Source organism: Heterodontus francisci, unplaced genomic scaffold (genome assembly GCF_036365525.1).
Source record: "Heterodontus francisci isolate sHetFra1 unplaced genomic scaffold, sHetFra1.hap1 HAP1_SCAFFOLD_1796, whole genome shotgun sequence".
Taxonomy (NCBI): domain Eukaryota; kingdom Metazoa; phylum Chordata; class Chondrichthyes; order Heterodontiformes; family Heterodontidae; genus Heterodontus; species Heterodontus francisci.
In genome coordinates this window covers 17,775-38,536 of record NW_027142085.1, presented here as the reverse complement: position 1 = coordinate 38,536, position 20,762 = coordinate 17,775, and the positions used below count along the sequence as shown (strand labels likewise).

The 20,762-nt window shown below is 57.1% G+C and overlaps 1 protein-coding gene across 1 annotated transcript in view; it reads left to right on the top strand.

The window, feature by feature from the left end:
* Positions 1-943: 943 nt before the first annotated feature.
* LOC137366513 (alanine--glyoxylate aminotransferase 2, mitochondrial-like) overlaps positions 944-20,762 on the top strand; it is a gene marked incomplete at both ends in the record, with an annotated part of 31,484 nt that continues 11,665 nt past the window's right edge. The window contains 3 exons of the mRNA XM_068028307.1: positions 944-1,036; positions 2,665-2,797; positions 3,349-3,437. Coding sequence (XP_067884408.1) covers positions 944-1,036; positions 2,665-2,797; positions 3,349-3,437 — 315 coding nt within the window. The remainder of the gene's footprint in view (positions 1,037-2,664; positions 2,798-3,348; positions 3,438-20,762) is intronic.

Here is a 20,762-nt window from a genome sequence, read left to right as displayed (position 1 = left end):
TATCCCCTGTCCCCTATCCTCTATCCCCTATCCTCTATCCCCTTTCCCCTATCCTCTATCCCCTATCCTCTATCCTCTATCCTCTATCCTCTATCCCCTATCCCCTATCCTCTATCCTCTATCCTCTATCCCCTATCCCCTATCCTCTATCCTCTATCCTCTATCCTCTATCCCCTATCCCCTATCCTCTATCCTCTATCCTCTATCCCCTATCCCCTATCCCCTATCCTCTATCCCCTTTCCCCTATCCTCTATCCCCTATCCTCTATCCTCTATCCTCTATCCTCTATCCCCTATCCCCTATCCTCTATCCTCTATCCTCTATCCCCTATCCCCTATCCTCTATCCTCTATCCTCTATCCCCTATCCCCTATCCTCTATCCTCTATCCTCTATCCCCTATCCCCTATCCTCTATCCTCCATCCTCTATCCTCTATCCCCTATCCCCTATCCTCTATCCTCTATCCTCTATCCCCTATCCTCTATCCTCTATCCTCTATCCTCTATCCCCTATCCCCTATCCTCTATCCTCTATCCTCTATCCCCTATCTCCTATCCTCTATCCTCTATCCTCTATCCCCTATCCTCTATCCCCTATCCTCTATCCTCTATCCTCTATCCTCTATCCCCTATCCCCTATCCCCTATCCTCCAACCCCTATCCCCTATCCTCTATCCCCTTTCCCCTGTCCTCTATCCCTATCCTCTATCCTCTATCCTCTATCCTCTATCCCCTATCCTCTATCCTCTATCCTCTATCCCCTATCCCCTATCCCCTATCCTCAACCCCTATCCCCTATCCTCTATCCCCTTTCCCCTGTCCTCTATCCCCTATCCTTTATCCTCTATCCCCTATCCCCTATCCCCTATCCTCTATCCCCTGTTTGTTCTCTGGTCTGGGATCGTGAGCAGATGCTGTAAGTTTTTGGATTGTATTCTGACAGGGTGTGAATGGGACTGTCCAATATCCCAAAGGATTTCTGAAGGAGGCGAGTGAGATGATCCGAGAAAGAGGAGGATTGTACATATCTGATGAGGTGAGAGTCAGACTGGGTCATCCCTGTGTTTTCCATGTGTTTGGAATTCTGGGCTTATTAAGGAGAACATGGCACTGCGGATATTAGACGGACTGTGATTGAAAAGATTCCTGGAGTTGAGAATTCTGCAGAGGATTCTGTTGGGAACTCAAAGGTTTTGCTGTGATTTTCCTAAGAAGATAAGAATTTTTTGGAAAACGTATAGGCCTTTAATCCTGTGTCTCTGTTCGGAGAGTAGGAACTCTTCCAGGATCCAGGATCAACATTTTTCCCTCAATGAACATCATCCAACAGGTGAACTGCTCCTCTAGTTCATTCCTGTTTACTGTGTACAGATTAACAGGTTGATCTATGACCTCACTCCATTTCACCAGCTTTTCCCAACATCCCTTTGGTTAACAAAAAAACATTCACTCACAGGTAACATAACAATTAATCCAGCATCAAGCACTATTTGTGGATGGTGAGGGGAACCAGGCGAGAGGGAGAGAAGGGAAATGGGTGGGAGGGAAATGGGAAGGGGACAATGGACGGGGTGCAATGGGTGGGGGGCAATGGGCGGGGGGCAATGGATTGGGGCAATGGATGGGGGGCAATGGGCGGGGGGCAATGGATGGGGGGCAATGGACGAGGGGCAATGGATGGCGGCAATGGGCGGGGTGCAATGGGCGGGGGGCAATGGATGGGGCAATGGATGGGGGCAATGGGCGGTTGCAATGGGCGGGGTGCAATGGGCGGGGGGCAATGAGCAGGGGCAATGGATAGGGGCAATGGATAGGGGCAATGGGCGGGGTGCAATGGGTGGGGGGCAATGGATGGGGGCAATGGATGGGGCAATGGGCAGGTGGCAATGGGCGGGGGCAATGGGCGGGCGGCAATGGATGGGGGCAATGGGCGGGGGGCAATGGGTGGGGGGCAATGGGTGGGGGGCAATGGGAGGGGGGCAATGGATGGGGGCAATGGGTGGGGTGCAAATGGTGGGGGGCAATGGGCGGGGGGCAATGGGTGGTGGGGCATTGGATGGGGCAATGGGCAGGGGGCAAAGGGCGGGGGGCAATGGGTGGGGGCAATGGATGGGGGCAATGGGCAGGGGCAATGGATGGGGGAAATGGGCGGGGGGGCAATGGGTGGGGGCAATGGATGGGAGCAATGGGTGGGGTGCAAATGGTGGGGGGCAATGGGCGGGGGGCAATGGGCGGTGGGGCAATGGATGGGGGCAATGGGCGGGGTGCAATGGGCAGAGGCAATGGGTGGGGGGCAAGGGGCGGGGGGCAATGGGTGGGGGCAATGGGCGGGGGGCAATGGGCGGGGGGCAATGGGCAGGGGGCAATGGATGGGGGCAATGGGCGGGGGGCAATGGGTGGGGGCAATGGGCAGCGGGAAATGGATGGGGCAATGGGCAGGGGGCAATGGGTGGTGGGCAATGGGTGGGGGCAATGGGCGGGGGGCAATGGGCGGGGGGCAATGGGCGGCGGGCAATGGATGGGGGCAATGGGCAGGGGGCAATGGGTGGGAGGCAATGGATGGGGGCAATGGATGGGGGCAATGGGTGGGGGGCAATGGGTGGGGGAGGAAAATTTGTGAATGGATGTCAAACTGACCCATGATTCCTTCAATGTCTTTCACAGGTTCAAACTGGGTTCGGCCGCTTAGGAAGCCATTACTGGGGTTTCCAGACGCATGGAGTGAAACCAGATATCGTTACCATGGCAAAGGGAATTGGCAATGGGTTTCCAATGGCTGCCGTGGTTACCACGCCAGGTGAGTTCAAAGGTCAGGGTTTGACCAGACGGAGCTGACCTATAAGAGATGGAGTAATAACCCCTCCCTCCAAGACAGGGAAGTCCTAGACCTTCTTGGGATAGGGAAGGGGGGATGGGCGGGGTCAGAGAAAGCAGGCGTCAGCCCTCACTCCTCAGTTGGGCAAACTTGTCCCCACATGAGCAATCTAGCATCACCTCATCTGCCCCTGGAAATACATTGGAGGATTGGGGTGGGGAGGGGAGGAAGGGGAGGGAGCAGAGGGGACGTGGCAGGAGGGGAATGGAGGGGATTGGTGGGAGGGGAGGGAATGAGTGGAGAGGAGAGGGGAGGGGAGGGAAGTGGCAGGAGGGCAGGGGAGAGAGAAGCTGACATGCAGAGAATCATGACTGCAGCCATGGTTGGTGTGCCTGGACAGAGAGTGCATTGAAGAATAGGATGTATTGCTTCAGGACTCTGGGTTCTGTGTATACTCCATGTGATTGTTTCATTGCTGCATCAACGCCAGAAAACTTTGCTCTGACCCCATTCCACTTGACGATGTTTTCCAGACATTATTGCCTCATTGGCCGAGTCGCTGAACTTCAACACGTTCGGAGGGAACCCGCTGGCCTGTGTGATTGGCTCGACAGTCCTCGAGGTCAGAATCTCAAAAAAAAAACAGTCAAAATCAAGGAGAGGCTGAAAGACACAGTGCGCAGTGTGCCCGTGTTCACACTGCCCGTGTTCACTGTGCCCATGTTCACTGTGCCCATATTCACTGCCCCCATGTTCACTCTGCCCGTGTTCACTGTGCCCATGTTCACTGTGCCCGTGTTCACTGTGCCCGTGTTCACTCTGCCCGTGCTCACACTGCCCGTGTTCACTGTGCCCGTGCTCACTGTGCCCGTGTTCACTCTGCCCGTGTTCACTCTGCCCGTGCTCATACTGCCCGTGTTCACTGTGCCCGTGCTCACTGTGCCTGTGTTCACACTGCCCGTGTTCACTGTGCCCATGTTCACTGCCCCCATGTTCACTCTGCCCATGTTCACTGTGCCCATGTTCACTGTCCCCGTGTTCACTCTGCCCATGTTCACTGTGCTCGTGTTCACTGTGCCCACGTTCACTGTGCCCATGTTCACTGCCCCCGTGTTCACTGTGCCCGTGTTCACTGTGCCCGTGTTCACTCTGCCTGTGTTCACTGTGCCCATGTTCACTGTGCCCATGTTCACTGCCCCCCGTGTTCACTCTGCCCGTGTTCACTGTGCCCATGTTCACTGTGCCCATATTCACTGCCCCCATGTTCACTCTGCCCGTGTTCACTGTGCCCATGTTCACTGTGCCCGTGTTCACTGTGCCCGTGTTCACTGTGTCCATGTTCACTGTGCCCGTGTTCACTCTGCCCGTGTTCACTCTGCCCGTGTTCACTGCCCCCGTGTTCACTGTGTCCGTGTTCACTGTGCCCGTGTTCACTCTGCCCGTGTTCACTGCCCCCGTGTTCACTCTGCCCGTGTTCACTCTGCCCGTGTTCACTGCGCCCATCCTCAGTGTGCCCGTGTTCACTGTGCCCGTGTTCACTGTGCCCGTGCCCACTCTGTCCGTGATCACCGTGTCCGTGTTCACCGTGCCCGTGCTCACTGTGTCCGTATTCACTGTGTCTGTGTTCACTGTGACTTTGCTCACTATGCTCGTGTTCACTGTGCCCGTGCCCACTGTGTCCGTGCTCACTGTACCCGTGTTCACTGTGACCGTGCTCACTGTGTCCGTATTCACTGTGTCTGTGTTCACTGTGACTTTGCTCACTATGCCCGTGTTCACTGTGCCCGTGCCCACTGTGTCCGTATTCACTGTGTCTGTGTTCACTGTGACTTTGCTCACTATGCCCGTGTTCACTGTGCCCGTGCCCACTGTGTCCGTGCTCACTGTGGCCGTGTTCACTGTGACTGTGCCCACTGTACCCGTGCTCACTGTACCCGTGTTCACTTTGTCTGTGTTCACTGTGACTTTGCTCACTGTGCGCGTGTTTACTGTGCCCGTGCCCACTGTGCCCGTGCCCACTGTGCCCATGTTCACTGTGTCCATGTTCACTCTGCCCGTGTTCACTTTGCCCGTGCTCACTGTGCCCGTGTTCACTGTGACTGTGCCCACTGTGTCCGTGCTCACAGTGTCTGTGTTCACTGTGTCTGTGTTCACTGTGACTTTGCTCACTGTGCGTGTGTTCACTGTGCCCATGTTCACTCTGCCCGTGTTCACTCTGCCCGTGTTCACTTTGCCCGTGCTCATTGTGCCCGTGTTCACTGTGACTGTGCCCACTGTGTCCGTGCTCACTGTACCCGTGTTCACTGTGTCTGTGTTCACTGTGACTTTGCTCACTGTGCGCGTGTTTACTGTGCCCGTGCCCACTATGCCCGTGTTCACTGTGTCCATGTTCACTGCGCTCGTGCTCACTCTGCCCATGTTCACTCTGCCCGTGTTCACTGTGCCCGTGCTCACTGTGCCCCGTGCTCACTGTGTCCGTGCTCACTGTACCCGTGTTCACTGTGACAGTGCTCAGTGTGACCGTGCTCACTGTGAGTGTGTTCACTGTGTCCGTGCTCACCGTGACTGCGTTTACTGTGACCATGTTCACTGTGACCGTGCTCACTGTGTCCGTATTCACTGTGTCTGTGTTCACTGTGACTTTGCTCACTATGCTCGTGTTCACTGTGCCCGTGCCCACTGTGTCCGTGTTCACTGTGCCCGTGCCCACTGTGACTGTGCTCACTGTGCCCGTGTTCACTGTGACTGTGCCCACTGTACCCGTGTTCACTGTGTCTGTGTTCACTGTGTCTGTGCTCACTGTACCCGTGTTCACTGTGTCTGTGTTCACAGTGACTTTGCTCACTGTGCGCGTGTTTACTGTGCCTGTGCCCACTATGCCCGTGTTCACTGTGTCCATGTTCACTGCGCCCGTGCTCACTCTGCCCATGTTCACTCTGCCCGTGTTCACTTTGCCCATGCTCACTGTGCCCGTGTTCACTGTGACTGTGCCCACTGTGTCCGTGCTCACTGTACCCGTGCACACTGTGTCTGTGTTCACTGTGACTTTGCTCACTGTGCGCGTGTTCACTGTGCCCATGTTCACTCTGCCCGTGTTCACTGCGCCCGTGTTCACTGTGTCAGTGTTCACTGTGCCCGTGTTCACTGTGCCCGTGTTCACTGTGCCCGTCCTCAGTGTGCCTGGGTTCACCGTGTCCGTGTTCACTGTGCCCGAGTTCACTGTGCCCGTGTTCACTGTGCCCGTGCCCACTCTGTCCGTGATCACTGTGCCCGTGTTCACCGTGTCCTTGTTCACCGTGCCCGTGTTCATTGTGACTTTGCTCACTATGCGCGTGTTCACTGTGCCCGTGCCCACTGTGTCCGTGCTCACTATACCCGTGTTCACTGTGACCGTGCTCACTGTGTCCATATTCACTGTGTCTGTGTTCACTGTGACTTTGCTCACTATGCCCGTGTTCACTGTGCCCGTGCCCACTGTGTCCGTATTCACTGTGTCTGTGTTCACTGTGACTTTGCTCACTATGCCCGTGTTCACTGTGCCCATGCCCACTGTGTCCGTGCTCCCTGTGCCCATGTTCACTGTGACTGTGCCCACTGTGTCCGTGCTCACTGTACCCATGTTCACTTTGTCTGTGTTCACTGTGACTTTGCTCACTGTGCATGTGTTTACTGTGCCCGTGCCCACTGTGCCCGTGTTCACTGTGTCCATGTTCACTGTGCCCATGTTCACTCTGCCCGTGTTCACTTTGCCCGTTCTCACTGTGCCCGTGTTCACTGTGACCGTGCCCACTGTGTCCGTGCTCACTGTGTCCGTGCTCACTGTGTCTGTGTTCACTGTGACTTTGCTCACTGTGCCCGTGTTCACTGTGACTGTGCCCACTGTGTCCGTGCTCACTGTACCCGTGTTCACTGTGTCTGTGTTCACTGTGACTTTGCTCACTGTGCGCGTGTTTACTGTGCCCGTGCCCACTATGCCCGTGTTCACTGTGTCCATGTTCACTGCGCTCGTGCTCACTCTGCCCATGTTCACTCTGCCCGTGTTCACTGTGCCCGTGCTCACTGTGCCCCGTGCTCACTGTGTCCGTGCTCACTGTACCCGTGTTCACTGTGACAGTGCTCAGTGTGACCGTGCTCACTGTGAGTGTGTTCACTGTGTCTGTGCTCACCGTGACTGCGTTTACTGTGACCATGTTCACTGTGACCGTGCTCACTGTGTCCGTATTCACTGTGTCTGTGTTCACTGTGACTTTGCTCACTATGCTCGTGTTCACTGTGCCCGTGCCCACTGTGTCCGTGCTCACTGTACCCGTGTTCACTGTGACCGTGCTCACTGTGTCCGTATTCACTGTGTCTGTGTTCACTGTGACTTTGCTCACTATGCCCGTGTTCACTGTGCCCGTGCCCACTGTGTCCGTATTCACTGTGCCCGTGCCCACTGTGACCGTGCTCACTGTGCCCGTGTTCACTGTGACTGTGCCCACTGTACCCGTGTTCACTGTGTCTGTGTTCACTGTGTCTGTGTTCACTGTGTCCGTGCTCACTGTACCCGTGTTCACTGTGTCTGTGTTTACTGTGACTTTGCTCACTGTGCGCGTGTTTACTGTGCCTGTGCCCACTATGCCCGTGTTCACTGTGTCCATGTTCACTGCGCCCGTGCTCACTCTGCCCATGTTCACTCTGCCCGTGTTCACTTTGCCCATGCTCACTGTGCCCGTGTTCACTATGACTGTGCCCACTGTGTCTGTGCTCACTGTACCCGTGTACACTGTGTCTGTGTTCACTGTGACTTTGCTCACTGTGCGCGTGTTCACTGTGCCCATGTTCACTCTGCCCGTGTTCACTGCGCCCGTGTTCACTGCCCCCGTGTTCACTGTGTCCGTGTTCACTGTGCCCGTGTTCACTGTGCCCGTGTTCACTGTGCCCGTCCTCAGTGTGCCTGGGTTCACCGTGTCCGTGTTCACTGTGCCCGTGTTCACTGTGCCCGTGCCCACTCTGTCCGTGATCACTGTGCCCGTGTTCACCGTGTCCTTGTTCACCGTGCCCGTGCTCACTGTGTCCGTATTCACTGTGTCCGTGTTCATTGTGACTTTGCTCACTATGTGCGTGTTCACTGTGCCCGTGCCCACTGTGTCCGTGCTCACTATACTCGTGTTCACTGTGACCGTGCTCACTGTGTCCATATTCACTGTGTCTGTTTTCACTGTGACTTTGCTCACTATGCCCGTGTTCACTGTGCCCGTGCCCACTGTGTCCGTATTCACTGTGTCTGTGTTCACTGTGACTTTGCTCACTATGCCCGTGTTCACTGTGCCCATGCCCACTGTGTCCGTGCTCCCTGTGCCCATGTTCACTGTGACTGTGCCCACTGTGTCCGTGCTCACTGTACCCATGTTCACTTTGTCTGTGTTCACTGTGACTTTGCTCACTGTGCGCGTGTTTACTGTGCCCGTGCCCACTGTGCCCGTGTTCACTGTGTCCATGTTCACTGTGCCCATGTTCACTCTGCCCGTGTTCACTTTGCCCGTTCTCACTGTGCCCGTGTTCACTGTGACTGTGCCCACTGTGTCCGTGCTCACTGTGTCCGTGCTCACTGTGTCTGTGCTCACTGTGTCTGTGTTCACTGTGACTTTGCTCACTGTGACCTTGCTCACGATGACCGTGTTCACTGTGACCGTGCTCAGTGTGACCGCGCTCACTGTGAATGCGTTCACTGTGACCGCGCGCACTGTGACCGCGTTCACTATGACCGCACTCAGTGTGCCCCGTGCTCATTGTGACCATGCCCACTCTGACCATGCTCACTGTGCCCGTGCTCACTGTGACTGTATTCAATGTGACTGTGTTAACTGTGATGGTGTTCACTGTGCCCGTGCCCACTGTGACCGTGCTCACTGTGCCCGTGTTCACTGTGACTGTGCCCACTGTGTCCGTGCTCACTGTACCCGTGTTCACTTTGTCTGTGTTCACTGTGACTGCTCACTGTGCGCGTGTTTACTGTGCCCGTGTTCACTGTGCCCATGTTCACTCTGCCCGTGTTCACTTTGCCCGTGCTCACTGTGCCCATGTTCACTGTGACTGTGCCCACTGTGTCCGTGCTCACTGTGTCCGTGCTCACTGTGTCTGTGCTCACTGTGTCTGTGTTCACTGTGTCTGTGTTCACTGTGACTTTGCTCACTGTGACCACGCTCACTATGACCGTGTTCACTGTGACCGTGCTCAGTGTGACCGTGCTCGGTGTGACCGTGCTCACTGTGACCGCGTTCACTGTGAATGCGTTCACTGTGACCGCGCGCACTGTGACCGCGTTCACTATGACCGCGCTCAGTGTGCCCCGTGCTCACTGTGACCATGCCCACTGTGACCATGCTCACTGTGACCGTGTTCACTGTGACTGTGTTCACTGTGCCCATGCTCCATGTGACTGTATTCAATGTGACTGTGTTAACTGTGATGGTGTTCACTGTGACCTTGCTCACAGTGACCGCGCTCACTGTGGCCGCGCTCACTGTGGCCGCGCTCACTGTGGCCGCGCTCACTATGCTTGCGCAAAGTGTGACCGCGCTCACTGTGACCTTGCTCACTGTGACCTTGCTCACTGTGACCGTGCTCAGTGTGGCCGTGCTCAGTGTGGCCGCGCTCAGTGTGGCCGCGCTCAGTGTGGCCGCGCTCACTGTGATTGCGCTCAGTGTGACCGCGCTCACTGTGGCCGCACTCACTGTGGCCGCACTCACTGTGATTGCGCTCAGTGTGACCGCGCTCACTGTGACCTTGCTCACTGTGACCGTGCTCACTGTGACCGTGCTCACTGTGACCGTGCTCACTGTGCCCGTGTTTACTGTGCCCGTGCCCACTGTGTCCGTGCTCACTGTACCCGCGTTCATTGTGTCTGTGTTCACTGTGACTTTGCTCACTGTGCGCGTGTTCACTGTGCCCGTGCTCTCACTGTGACTTTGCTCACTGTGACCGTGCTCACTGGGATTGTGTTCACTGTGCCCGTGTTCACTGTGATCTTGCTCGCTGTGAGTGTGTTCACTGTGACTGCGCTCAGTGTGACTGCGCTCAGTGTGACTGCGCTCAGTGTGACCGCGCTCACTGTGGCAGCGCTCACTGTGGCCGCGCTCACTGTGACCGCGCTCACTGTGGCCGCGCTCACTGTGCTTGCGCTCAGTGTGACCGCGCTCACTGTGACCTTGCTCACTGTGACCGTGCTCAGTGTGCCCGTGTTTACTGTGCCCGTGCCCACTGTGCCCATGTTCACTTTGCCCGTGCTCACTGTGCCCGTGTTCACTGTGACTGTGCCCACTGTGTCCGTGCTCACTGTACCCGTGTTCACTGTGTCCGTGTTCACTGTGACTTTGCTCACTATGCCCGTGTTCACTGTGCCCTTGCCCACTGTGTCCGTGCTCACTGTGCCCATGTTCACTGTGACTGTGCCCACTGTGTCCGTGCTCACTGTACCCGTGTTCACTTTGTCTGTGTTCACTGTGACTGCTCACTGTGCGCGTGTTTACTGTGCCCGTGCCCACTGTGCCCGTGTTCACTGTGTCCATGTTCACTGTGCCCGTGTTCACTTTGCCCGTGCTCACTGTGCCCGTGTTCACTGTGACTGTGCCCACTGTGTCCGTGCTCACTGTGTCCGTGCTCACTGTGTCCGTGCTCACTGTGTCTGTGTTCACTGTGTCTGTGTTCACTGTGACTTTGCTCACTGTGACCATGCTCACTATGACCGTGTTCACTGTGACCGTGCTCAGTGTGACCGTGCTCACTGTGACCGCGTTCACTGTGAATGCGTTCACTGTGACCGCGCGCACTGTGACTGCGTTCACTATGACCGCGCTCAGTGTGCCCCGTGCTCACTGTGACCATGCCCACTGTGACCATGCTCACTGTTACCGTGTTCACTGTGACTGTGTTCACTGTGCCCATGCTCCATGTCACTGTATTCAATGTTACTGTGTTAACTGTGATGGTGTTCACTGTGACCTTGCTCACTGTGACCGCGCTCAGTGTGGCCGCGCTCACTGTGCTTGCGCAAAGTGTGACCGCGCTCACTGTGACCTTGCTCACTGTGACCTTGCTCACTGTGACCGCGCTCACTGTGACCGCGCTCAGTGTGCCCCGTGCTCACTGTGACCATGCCCACTGTGACCATGCTCACTGTGACCATGTTCACTGTGACCTTGCTCACTGTAACAGTGTTCAATGTGACTGTGTTCAATGTGACTGTGTTCACTGTGATGGTGTTCACTGTGACCTTGCTCACTGTGACCTTGCTCACTGTGGCCGCGCTCACTGTGATTGTGCTCACTGTGACCGTGCTCACTGTGGCCGTGCTCAGTGTGGCCGTGCTCAGTGTGGCCGTGCTCAGTGTGGCCGCGCTCAGTGTGGCCGCGCTCAGTGTGGCCGCGCTCACTGTGATTGCACTCAGTGTGACCGCGCTCACTGTGGCCGCGCTCACTGTGGCCGCGCTCACTGTGATTGCACTCAGTGTGACCGCGCTCACTGTGACCTTGCTCACTGTGACCGTGCTCACTGTGACCGTGCTCACTGTGACCTTGCTCACTGTGCCCGTGTTTACTGTGCCCGTGCCCCCTGTGTCCGTGCTCACTGTACCCGTGTTCATTGTGTCTGTGTTCACTGTGACTTTGCTCACTGTGCCCGTGCTCTCACTGTGACTTTGCTCACTGTGACCGTGCTCACTGGGATTGTGTTCACTGTGGCCGTGTTCACTGTGATCTTGCTCGCTGTGAGTGTGTTCACTGTGACTGCGCTCAGTGTGACTGCGCTCAGTGTGACTGCGCTCAGTGTGACCGCGCTCACTGTGGCCGCGCTCACTGTGACCGCGCTCAGTGTGGCCGCGCTCACTGTGCTTGCGCAAAGTGTGACCGCGCTCAGTGTGCCCCGTGCTCACTGTGACCATGCCCACTGTGACCATGCTCACTGTGACCATGTTCACTGTGACCTTGCTCACTGTAACTGTGTTCAGTGTGACTGTGTTCACTGTGATGGTGTTCACTGTGACCTTGCTCACTGTGGCCGCGCTCACTGTGATTGTGCTCACTGTGACCGTGCTCACTGTGACCGTGCTCAGTGTGGCCGTGCTCAGTGTGGCCGCGCTCAGTGTGGCCGCGCTCACTGTGATTGCACTCAGTGTGACCGCGCTCACTGTGGCCGCGCTCACTGTGGCCGCGCTCACTGTGATTGCGCAAAGTGTGACCGCGCTCACTGTGACCTTGCTCACTGTGACCTTGCTCACTGTGACCGTGCTCAGTGTGGCCGTGCTCAGTGTGGCCGCGCTCAGTGTGGCCGCGCTCACTGTGATTGCGCTCAGTGTGACCTTGCTCACTGTGACCGTGCTCATTGTGACCGTGCTCACTGTGACCTTGCTCACTGTGCCCGTGTTTACTGTGCCCGTGCTCTCACTGTGACTTTGCTCACTGTGACCGTGCTCACTGGGATTGTGTTCACTGTGCCCGTGTTCACTGTGATCTTGCTCGCTGTGAGTGTGTTCACTGTGACTGCGCTCAGTGTGGCCGCGCTCACTGTGGCCGCGCTCACTGTGATTGCGCAAAGTGTGACCGCGCTCACTGTGACCTTGCTCACTGTGACCTTGCTCACTGTGACCGTGCTCACTGTGACCTTGCTCACTGTGACCGTGCTCAGTGTGGCCGTGCTCAGTGTGACCGCGCTCACTGTGACCGTGCTCATTGTGACCGTGCTCACTGTGACCTTGCTCACTGTGCCCGTGTTTACTGTGCCAGTGCCCCCTGTGTCCGTGCTCACTGTACCCGTGTTCATTGTGTCTGTGTTCACTGTGACTTTGCTCACTGTGCCCGTGCTCTCACTGTGACTTTGCTCACTGTGACCGTGCTCACTGGGATTGTGTTCACTGTGGCCGTGTTCACTGTGATCTTGCTCGCTGTGAGTGTGTTCACTGTGACTGCGCTCAGTGTGACTGCGCTCAGTGTGACCGCGCTCACTGTGACCGCGCTCACTGTGGCCGCGCTCACTGTGCTTGCGCTCAGTGTGACCGCGCTCACTGTGACCTTGCTCACTGTGACCGTGCTCAGTGTGCCCGTGTTTACTGTGCCCGTGCCCACTGTGCCCGTGTTCACTTTGCACGTGCTCACTGTGCCCGTGTTCACTGTGACTGTGCCCACTGTGTCCGTGCTAACTGTACCCGTGTTCACTGTGTCCGTGTTCACTGTGACTTTGCTCACTGTGCCCGTGTTCACTGTGACTGTGCCCACTGTGTCCGTGCTCACTGTGTCCGTGCTCACTGTGTCTGTGCTCACTGTGTCTGTGTTCACTGTGTCTGTGTTCACTGTGACTTTGCTCACTGTGACCACGCTCACTATGACCGTGTTCACTGTGACCGTGCTCAGTGTGACCGTGCTCACTGTGACCGCGTTCACTGTGAATGCGTTCACTGTGACCGCGCGCACTGTGACTGCGTTCACTATGACCGCGCTCAGTGTGCCCCGTGCTCACTGTGACCATGCCCACTGTGACCATGCTCACTGTGACCGTGTTCACTGTGACTGTGTTCACTGTGCCCCTGCTCCATGTGACTGTATTCAAAGTGACTGTGTTAACTGTGATGGTGTTCACTGTGACCTTGCTCACTGTGACCGCGCTCACTGTGCTTGCGCAAAGTGTGACCGCGCTCACTGTGACCTTGCTCACTGTGACCGTGCTCAGTGTGGCCGTGCTCAGTGTGGCCGCGCTCAGTGTGGCTGCGCTCACTGTGATTGCGCTCAGTGTGACCGCGCTCACTGTGGCCGCGCTCACTGTGGCCGCGCTCACTGTGATTGCGCTCAGTGTGACCGCGCTCACTGTGACCTTGCTCACTGTGACCGTGCTCACTGTGACCTTGCTCACTGTGCCCGTGTTTACTGTGCCCGTGCCCACTGTGTCCTTGCTCACTGTACCCGTGTTCATTGTGTCTGTGTTCACTGTGACTTTGCTCACTGTGCGCGTGTTCACTGTGCCCGTGCTCTCACTGTGACCTTGCTCACTGTGACCGTGCTCAGTGTGCCCGTGTTTACTGTGCCCGTGCCCACTGTGCCCATGTTCACTTTGCCCATGCTCACTGTGCCCGTGTTCACTGTGACTGTGCCCACTGTGTCCGTGCTCACTGTACCCGTGTTCACTGTGTCCGTGTTCACTGTGACTTTGCTCACTATGCCCGTGTTCACTGTGCCCGTGCCCACTGTGTCCGAGCTCACTGTGCCCGTGTTCACTGTGCCCGTGCCCACTGTGTCCGAGCTCACTGTGCCCGTGTTCACTGTGACTGTGCCCACTGTGTCCGTGCTCCATGTGACTGTATTCAATGTGACTGTGTTAACTGTGATGGTGTTCACTGTAACCACGCTCACTGTGACCTTGCTCACTGTGACCGCGCTCACTGTGACCGCGCTCACTGTGACCGCGCTCAGTGTGCCCCGTGCTCACTGTGACCATGCCCACTGTGACCATGCTCACTGTGACCATGTTCACTGTGACCTTTCTCACCGTGACTGTGTTCAATGTGACTGTGTTCAATGTGACCTTGCTCACCGTGACCTTGCTCACCGTGGCCGTGCTCACTGTGGCCGTGCTCACTGTGATTGCGCTCACTGTGACCGTGCTCAGTGCGGCCGCGCTCAGTGTGGCCGCGCTCACTGTGGCCGAACTCACTGTGATTGCGCTCAGTGTGACCGCGCTCAGTGTGACCGTGCTCACTGTGACCTTGCTCACTGTACCCGTGTTCATTGTGTCTGTGTTCACTGTGACTTTGCACACTGTGCGCGTGTTCACTGTGCCCGTGCTCTCACTGTGACTTTGCTCACTGTGACCGTGCTCACTGGGATTGTGTTCACTGTGCCCGTGTTCACTGTGAGTGTGTTCACTGTGACTGCGCTCAGTGTGACCGCGCTCAGTGTGACCGCGCTCACTGTGGCCGCGCTCACTGTGACCGCGCTCACTGTACCCATGTTCATTGTGTCTGTGTTCACTGTGACTTTGCACACTGTGCGCGTGTTCACTGTGCCCGTGCTCTCACTGTGACTTTGCTCACTGTGACCGTGCTCACTGGGATTGTGTTCACTGTGCCCGTGTTCACTGTGAGTGTGTTCACTGTGACTGCGCTCAGTGTGACCGCGCTCACTGTGGCCGCGCTCACTGTGGCCGCGCTCACTGTGACCGCGCTCACTGTGGCCGCGCTCACTGTGCTTGCGCTCAGTGTGTCCGCGCTCAGTGTGTCCGCGCTCACTATGACCTTGCTCACTGTGACCTTGCTCACTGTGACCGCGCTCACTGTGACCGCGCTCACTGTGGCCGCGCTCACTGTGGCCGCGCTCACTGTGACCGCGCTCACTGTGACCGCGCTCACTGTGGCCGCGCTCACTGTGGCCGCGCTCACTGTGACCGCGCTCACTGTGGCCGCGCTCAGTGTGCCCCGTGCTCACTGTGACCATGCCCACTGTGACCATGCTCACTGTGACCATGTTCACTGTGGCCGCGCTCACTGTGACCGTGCTCACTGTGACCGTGCTCAGTGTGGCCGTGCTCAGTGTGGCCGCGCTCAGTGTGGCCGCGCTCACTGTGATTGCGCTCACTGTGATTGCGCTCAGTGTGACCGCGCTCACTGTGGCCGCGCTCACTGTGGCCGCGCTCACTGTGATTGCGCTCAGTGTGACCTTGCTCACTGTGACCGTGCTCACTGTGACCGTGCTCACTGTGACCTTGCTCACTGTGCCCTTGTTTACTGTGCCCGTGCCCACTGTGTCCGTGCTCACTGTGTCCGTGCTCACTGTACCCGTGTTCATTGTGACTTTGCACACTGTGCGCGTGTTCACTGTGCCCATGCTCTCACTGTGACTTTGCTCACTGTGACCGTGCTCACTGGGATTGTGTTCACTGTGCCCGTGTTCACTGTGATCTTGCTCACTGTGAGTGTGTTCACTGTGACTGCGCTCAGTGTGACCGCGCTCACTGTGGCCGCGCTCACTGTGACCGCGCTCACTGTGGCCGCGCTCACTGTGCTTGCGCTCAGTGTGTCCGCGCTCACTATGACCTTGCTCACTGTGACCTTGCTCACTGTGACCGCGCTCACTGTGACCGCGCTCACTGTGGCCGCGCTCACTGTGGCCGCGCTCACTGTGGCCGCGCTCACTGTGGCCGCGCTCACTGTGACCGTGCTCAGTGTGCCCGTGTTTACTGTGCCCGTGCCCACTGTGCCCGTGTTCACTGTGTCCATGTTCACTCTGCCCGTGTTCACTTTGCCCGTGCTCACTGTGCCCGTGTTCACTGTGACTGTGCCCACTGTGTCCGTGCTCACTGTACCCGTGTTCACTGTGTCTGTGTTCACTGTGTCCGTGTTCACTGCGCCCGTGCTCACTCTGCCCGTGTTCACTGTGCCCGTGTTCACTGTGCCCGTGTTCACTGTGCCCGTGCTCACTGTGCCCCGTGCTCACTGTGCCCCGTGCTCACTGCGCCCCGTGCTCACTGTTGCCCGTGTTTACTGTGACCGTGCTCAGTGTGACCGTGCTCACTGTGTGTTCACTGTGTCCGTGCTCACCGTGACTGCGTTTACTGTGACCATGTTCACTGTGACCGTGCTCAGTGTGACCGTGCTCACTGTACCCGTGTTCACTGTGCCCGTGTTCTCACTGTGACTTTGCTCACTGTGACCATGCTCACTGTGATTGTGTTCACTGTGACCGTGTTCACTGTGATCTTGCTCAATGTGATCGTGCTCACTGTGACTGTGTTCACTGTGACCGTGTTCACTGTTACCATGCTCACTGTGACTGCGTTCACTGTGTCCGTGATCACTGTAACTGCGTTTACTGTGACGGTGTTCACTGTGACCGTGCTCAGTGTGACCGTGCTCACTGTGACCGTGTTCACTGTGACTGTGCTCAGTGTGACCGCGCTCACTGTGACCGTGCTCAGTGTGACCGCGCTCACTGTGACCGCGTTCACTGTGAATGCATTCACTGTGACCGCGCTCTCTATGACCGCGCTCAGTGTGCCCCGTGTTCACTGTGACCATGCCCACTGTGACCGTGTTCACTGTGACCTTGCTCACTGTGACCGTGCTCACTGTGACTGTGTTCACTGTGCCCGTGCTCACTGTGACTGTGTTCAATGTGACTGTGTTCAATGTGACTGTGTTCAATGTGACCTTGCTCACTGTGACCGCGCTCACTGTGGCCGCGCTCACTGTGGCCGCGCCCACTGTGGCCGCGCCCACTGTGGCCGCGCTCACTGTGGCCGCGCTCACTGTGGCCGCGCTCACTGTGCATGCGCTCAATGTGACCGTGCTGACTGTGACCTTGCTCACTGTGACCGTGCTCACTGTGACCGTGCTCACTGTGACCTTGCTCACTGTGACCGCGCTCTCTGTGGCCGCGCTCACTGTGACCGTGCTCACTGTGTCCGTGCTCACTGTACCCGTGTTCACTGTGTCTGTGTTCACTGTGTCCGTGTTCACTGCGCCCGTGCTCACTCTGCCCGTGTTCACTGTGCCCGTGCTCACTGTACCCCGTGCTCACTGTGTCTGTGCTCACTGTTGCCCGTGTTCACTGTGACCGTGCTCAGTGTGACCGTGCTCACTGTGTGTTCACTGTGTCCATGCTCACCGTGACTGCGTTTACTGTGACCATGTTCACTGTGACCATGCTCAGTGTGACCGTGCTCACTGTACCCGTGTTCACTGTGCCCGTGTTCTCACTGTGACTTTGCTCACTGTGACCATGCTCACTGTGATTGTGTTCACTGTGACCGTGTTCACTGTGACCGTGCTCAGTGTGACCATGCTCACTGTGAGTGTGTTCACTGTGTCCGTGATCACTGTAACTGCATTTACTGTGACGGTGTTCACTGTGACCGTGCTCAGTGTGACCGTGCTCACTGTGACCGTGTTCACTGTGACCGTGTTCACTGTGACTGTGCTCAGTGTGACTGTGCTCAGTGTGACTGTGCTCAGTGTGACCGCGCTCACTGTGAATGCATGCACTGTGACCGCGCTCACTATGACCGCGCTCCGTGTGCCCCGTGTTCACTGTGACCATGCCCACTGTGACCGTGTTCGCTGTGACCTTGCTCACTGTGACCGTGCTCACTGTGACTGTGTTCACTGTGCCCGTGCTCACTGTGACTGTGTTCAATGTGACTGTGTTCACTGTGATGGTGTTCACTGTGACCACGCTCACTGTGACCGTGCTCACTGTGCCCGTGCTCACTGTGACTGTGTTCAATGTGACTGTGTTCAATGTGATGGTGTTCACTGTGACCGCGCTCAGTGTGACCGCGCTCAGTGTGACCGCGCTCAGTGTGACCGCGCTCAGTGTGACCGCGCTCAGTGTGACCGTGCTCACAGTGATTGCGCTCACTGTGACCACGCTCACTGTGAATTCACTCAGTGTGACCGCGCTCACTGTGACCGTGCTCAGTGTGACCGCGCTCAGTGTGACCGCGCTCAGTGTGGCCGCGCTCACTGTGACCGTGCTCAGTGTGACCGTGCTCACAGTGACCGTGCTCACTGTGACCGTGTTCACTGTGACCGCGCTCACTGTGACCTTGCTCACTGTGCCCGTGTTCACTCTGCCCGTGTTTACTTTGCCCGTGCTCACTGTGCCCGTGTTCACTTTGCCCGTGTTCACTGTGCCCGTGCTCACGCTGCCCGTGCTCACGCTGCCCGTGCTCACAGTGACCTTGCTCACTGTGACTGCGTTCACTGTGACTGCGTTCACTGTGACCGTGCTCAGTGTGACCGTGCTCAGTGTGACCGTGCTCACTGTGACCGTGCTCACTGTGACCGTGCTCAGTATGACCGTGCTCAGTGTGACCGTGCTCACTGTGACCGTGCTCTGTGTGACCGTGCTCTGTGTGCCCGTGCTCTGTGTGCCCGTGCTCACTGTGACCGTGTTCACTATGACCTTGCTCACTGTGACCGTGCTCACTGTGACCGTGTTCACTGTGACCGTGCTCACTGTGACCGTGCTCTGTGTGACCGTGCTCTGTGTGCCCGTGCTCACTGTGACCGTGTTCACTGTGACCGTGCTCACTGTGACTGTGTTCACTGTGCCCGTGTTCCCTGTGACGGTGTTCACTGTGACCTTGCTCACTGTGATCGTGCTCACTGTGACCGCGTTCAATGTGACCGCGTTCATTGTGACCGTGCTCACTGTGACTGTGTTCACTATGACCGTGCTCTGTGTGCCCGTGCTCACTGTGACTGTGTTCACTGTGACCGTGTTCACTATGACCTTGCTCACTGTGACCGTGCTCACTGTGACCGTGTTCACTGTGCCCGTGTTCCCTGTGAGCGTGCCCAGTGTGACCGTGCTCACTGTGACTGTGTTCACTCTGACCGTGCTCACTGTGACCTTGCTCACTGTGACCGTGCTCGCTGTGACTATGTTTACTGTGCCCGTGTTTACTGTGACGGTGTTCACTGTGACCGCGCTCACTGTGACCGCGTTCACTGTGAATGCATGCACTGTGACCGCGCTCACTATGACCGCGCTCAGTGTGCCCCGTGTTCACTGTGACCATGCCCACTGTGACCGTGTTCACTGTGACCTTGCTCACTGTGACCGCGCTCACTGTGGCCGCGCTCACTGTGGCCGCGCTCACTGTGCTTGCGCTCAGTGTGACCGTGCTCACTGTGACCGTGCTCACTGTGACCGTGCTCACTGTGACCTTGCTCACTGTGACCGCGCTCACTGTGGCCGCTCTCACTGTGATTGCGCTCAGTGTGACCGCGCTCACTGTGACCTTGCTCACTGTGACCATGCTCAGTGTGACCGTGCTCAGTGTGACCGTGCTCACTGTGACCGTGCTCAGTGTGACCGTGCTCAGTGTGACCGTGCTCACAGTGATTGCGCTCACTGTGACCACGCTCACTGTGGCCGCGCTCACTGTGAATGCACTCAGTGTGACCGCGCTCACTGTGACCTTGCTCACTGTGCCCGTGTTCACTCTGCCCGTGTTCACTTTGCCCGTGCTCACTGTGCCCGTGTTCACTTTGCCCGTGTTCACTGTGGCCGTGCTCACTGTGACTGTGTGCATTGTGCCCGTGTTCACTGTGACTGTGTTCCCTGTGACGGTGTTCACTGTGACCGTGCTCACTGTGGCCGCGCTCACTGTGGCCGCGCTCACTGTGGCCGCGCTCACTGTGGCCGCGCTCATGCGAATGCGCTCACTGTGGCCGTGCTCACTGTGACCGCGCTCACTGTGGCCGCGCTCACTGTGAATGCGCTCACTGTGACCGCGTTCACTGTGACCGCGCTCAGTGTGACCGTGCTCATTGTGACCATGCTCAGTGTGACCGTGCTCAGCGTGACCGTGCTCAGTGTGACTGTGTTCACTGTGACCGTGTTCACTGTGACCGTGCTCACTGTGACCATGCTCACTGTTACCGTGCTCACTGTGACCGTGTTCACTGTGACCGTGCTCACTGTGACTGTGTTCACTATGACCGTGCTCTTTGTGCCCGTGCTCACTGTGACTGTGTTCACTGTGACCGTGTTCACTATGACCTTGCTCACTGTGAGCGTGCTCACTGTGACTGTGTTCACTGTGACTGTGTTCACTGTGCCCGTGTTCCCTGTGACCGTGTTCACTGTGACCTTGCTCACTGTGATCGTGCTCACTGTGACTGTGTTCACTATGACCGTGCTCACTGTGACTGTGTTCACTGTGACCGTGCTCTGTGTGCCCGTGCTCACTGTGACTGTGTTCACTGTGACCGTGTTCACTATGAGCTTGCTCACTGTGACCGTGCTCACTGTGACTGTGTTCACTGTGCCCGTGTTCCCTGTGACCGTGTTCACTGTGACCTTGATCACTGTGACTGTGTTCACTCTGACCGTGCTCACTGTGACCTTGCTCACTGTGACCGTGCTCGCTGTGACTGTGTTTACTGTGCACGTGTTCACTGTGCCCATGTTCACTG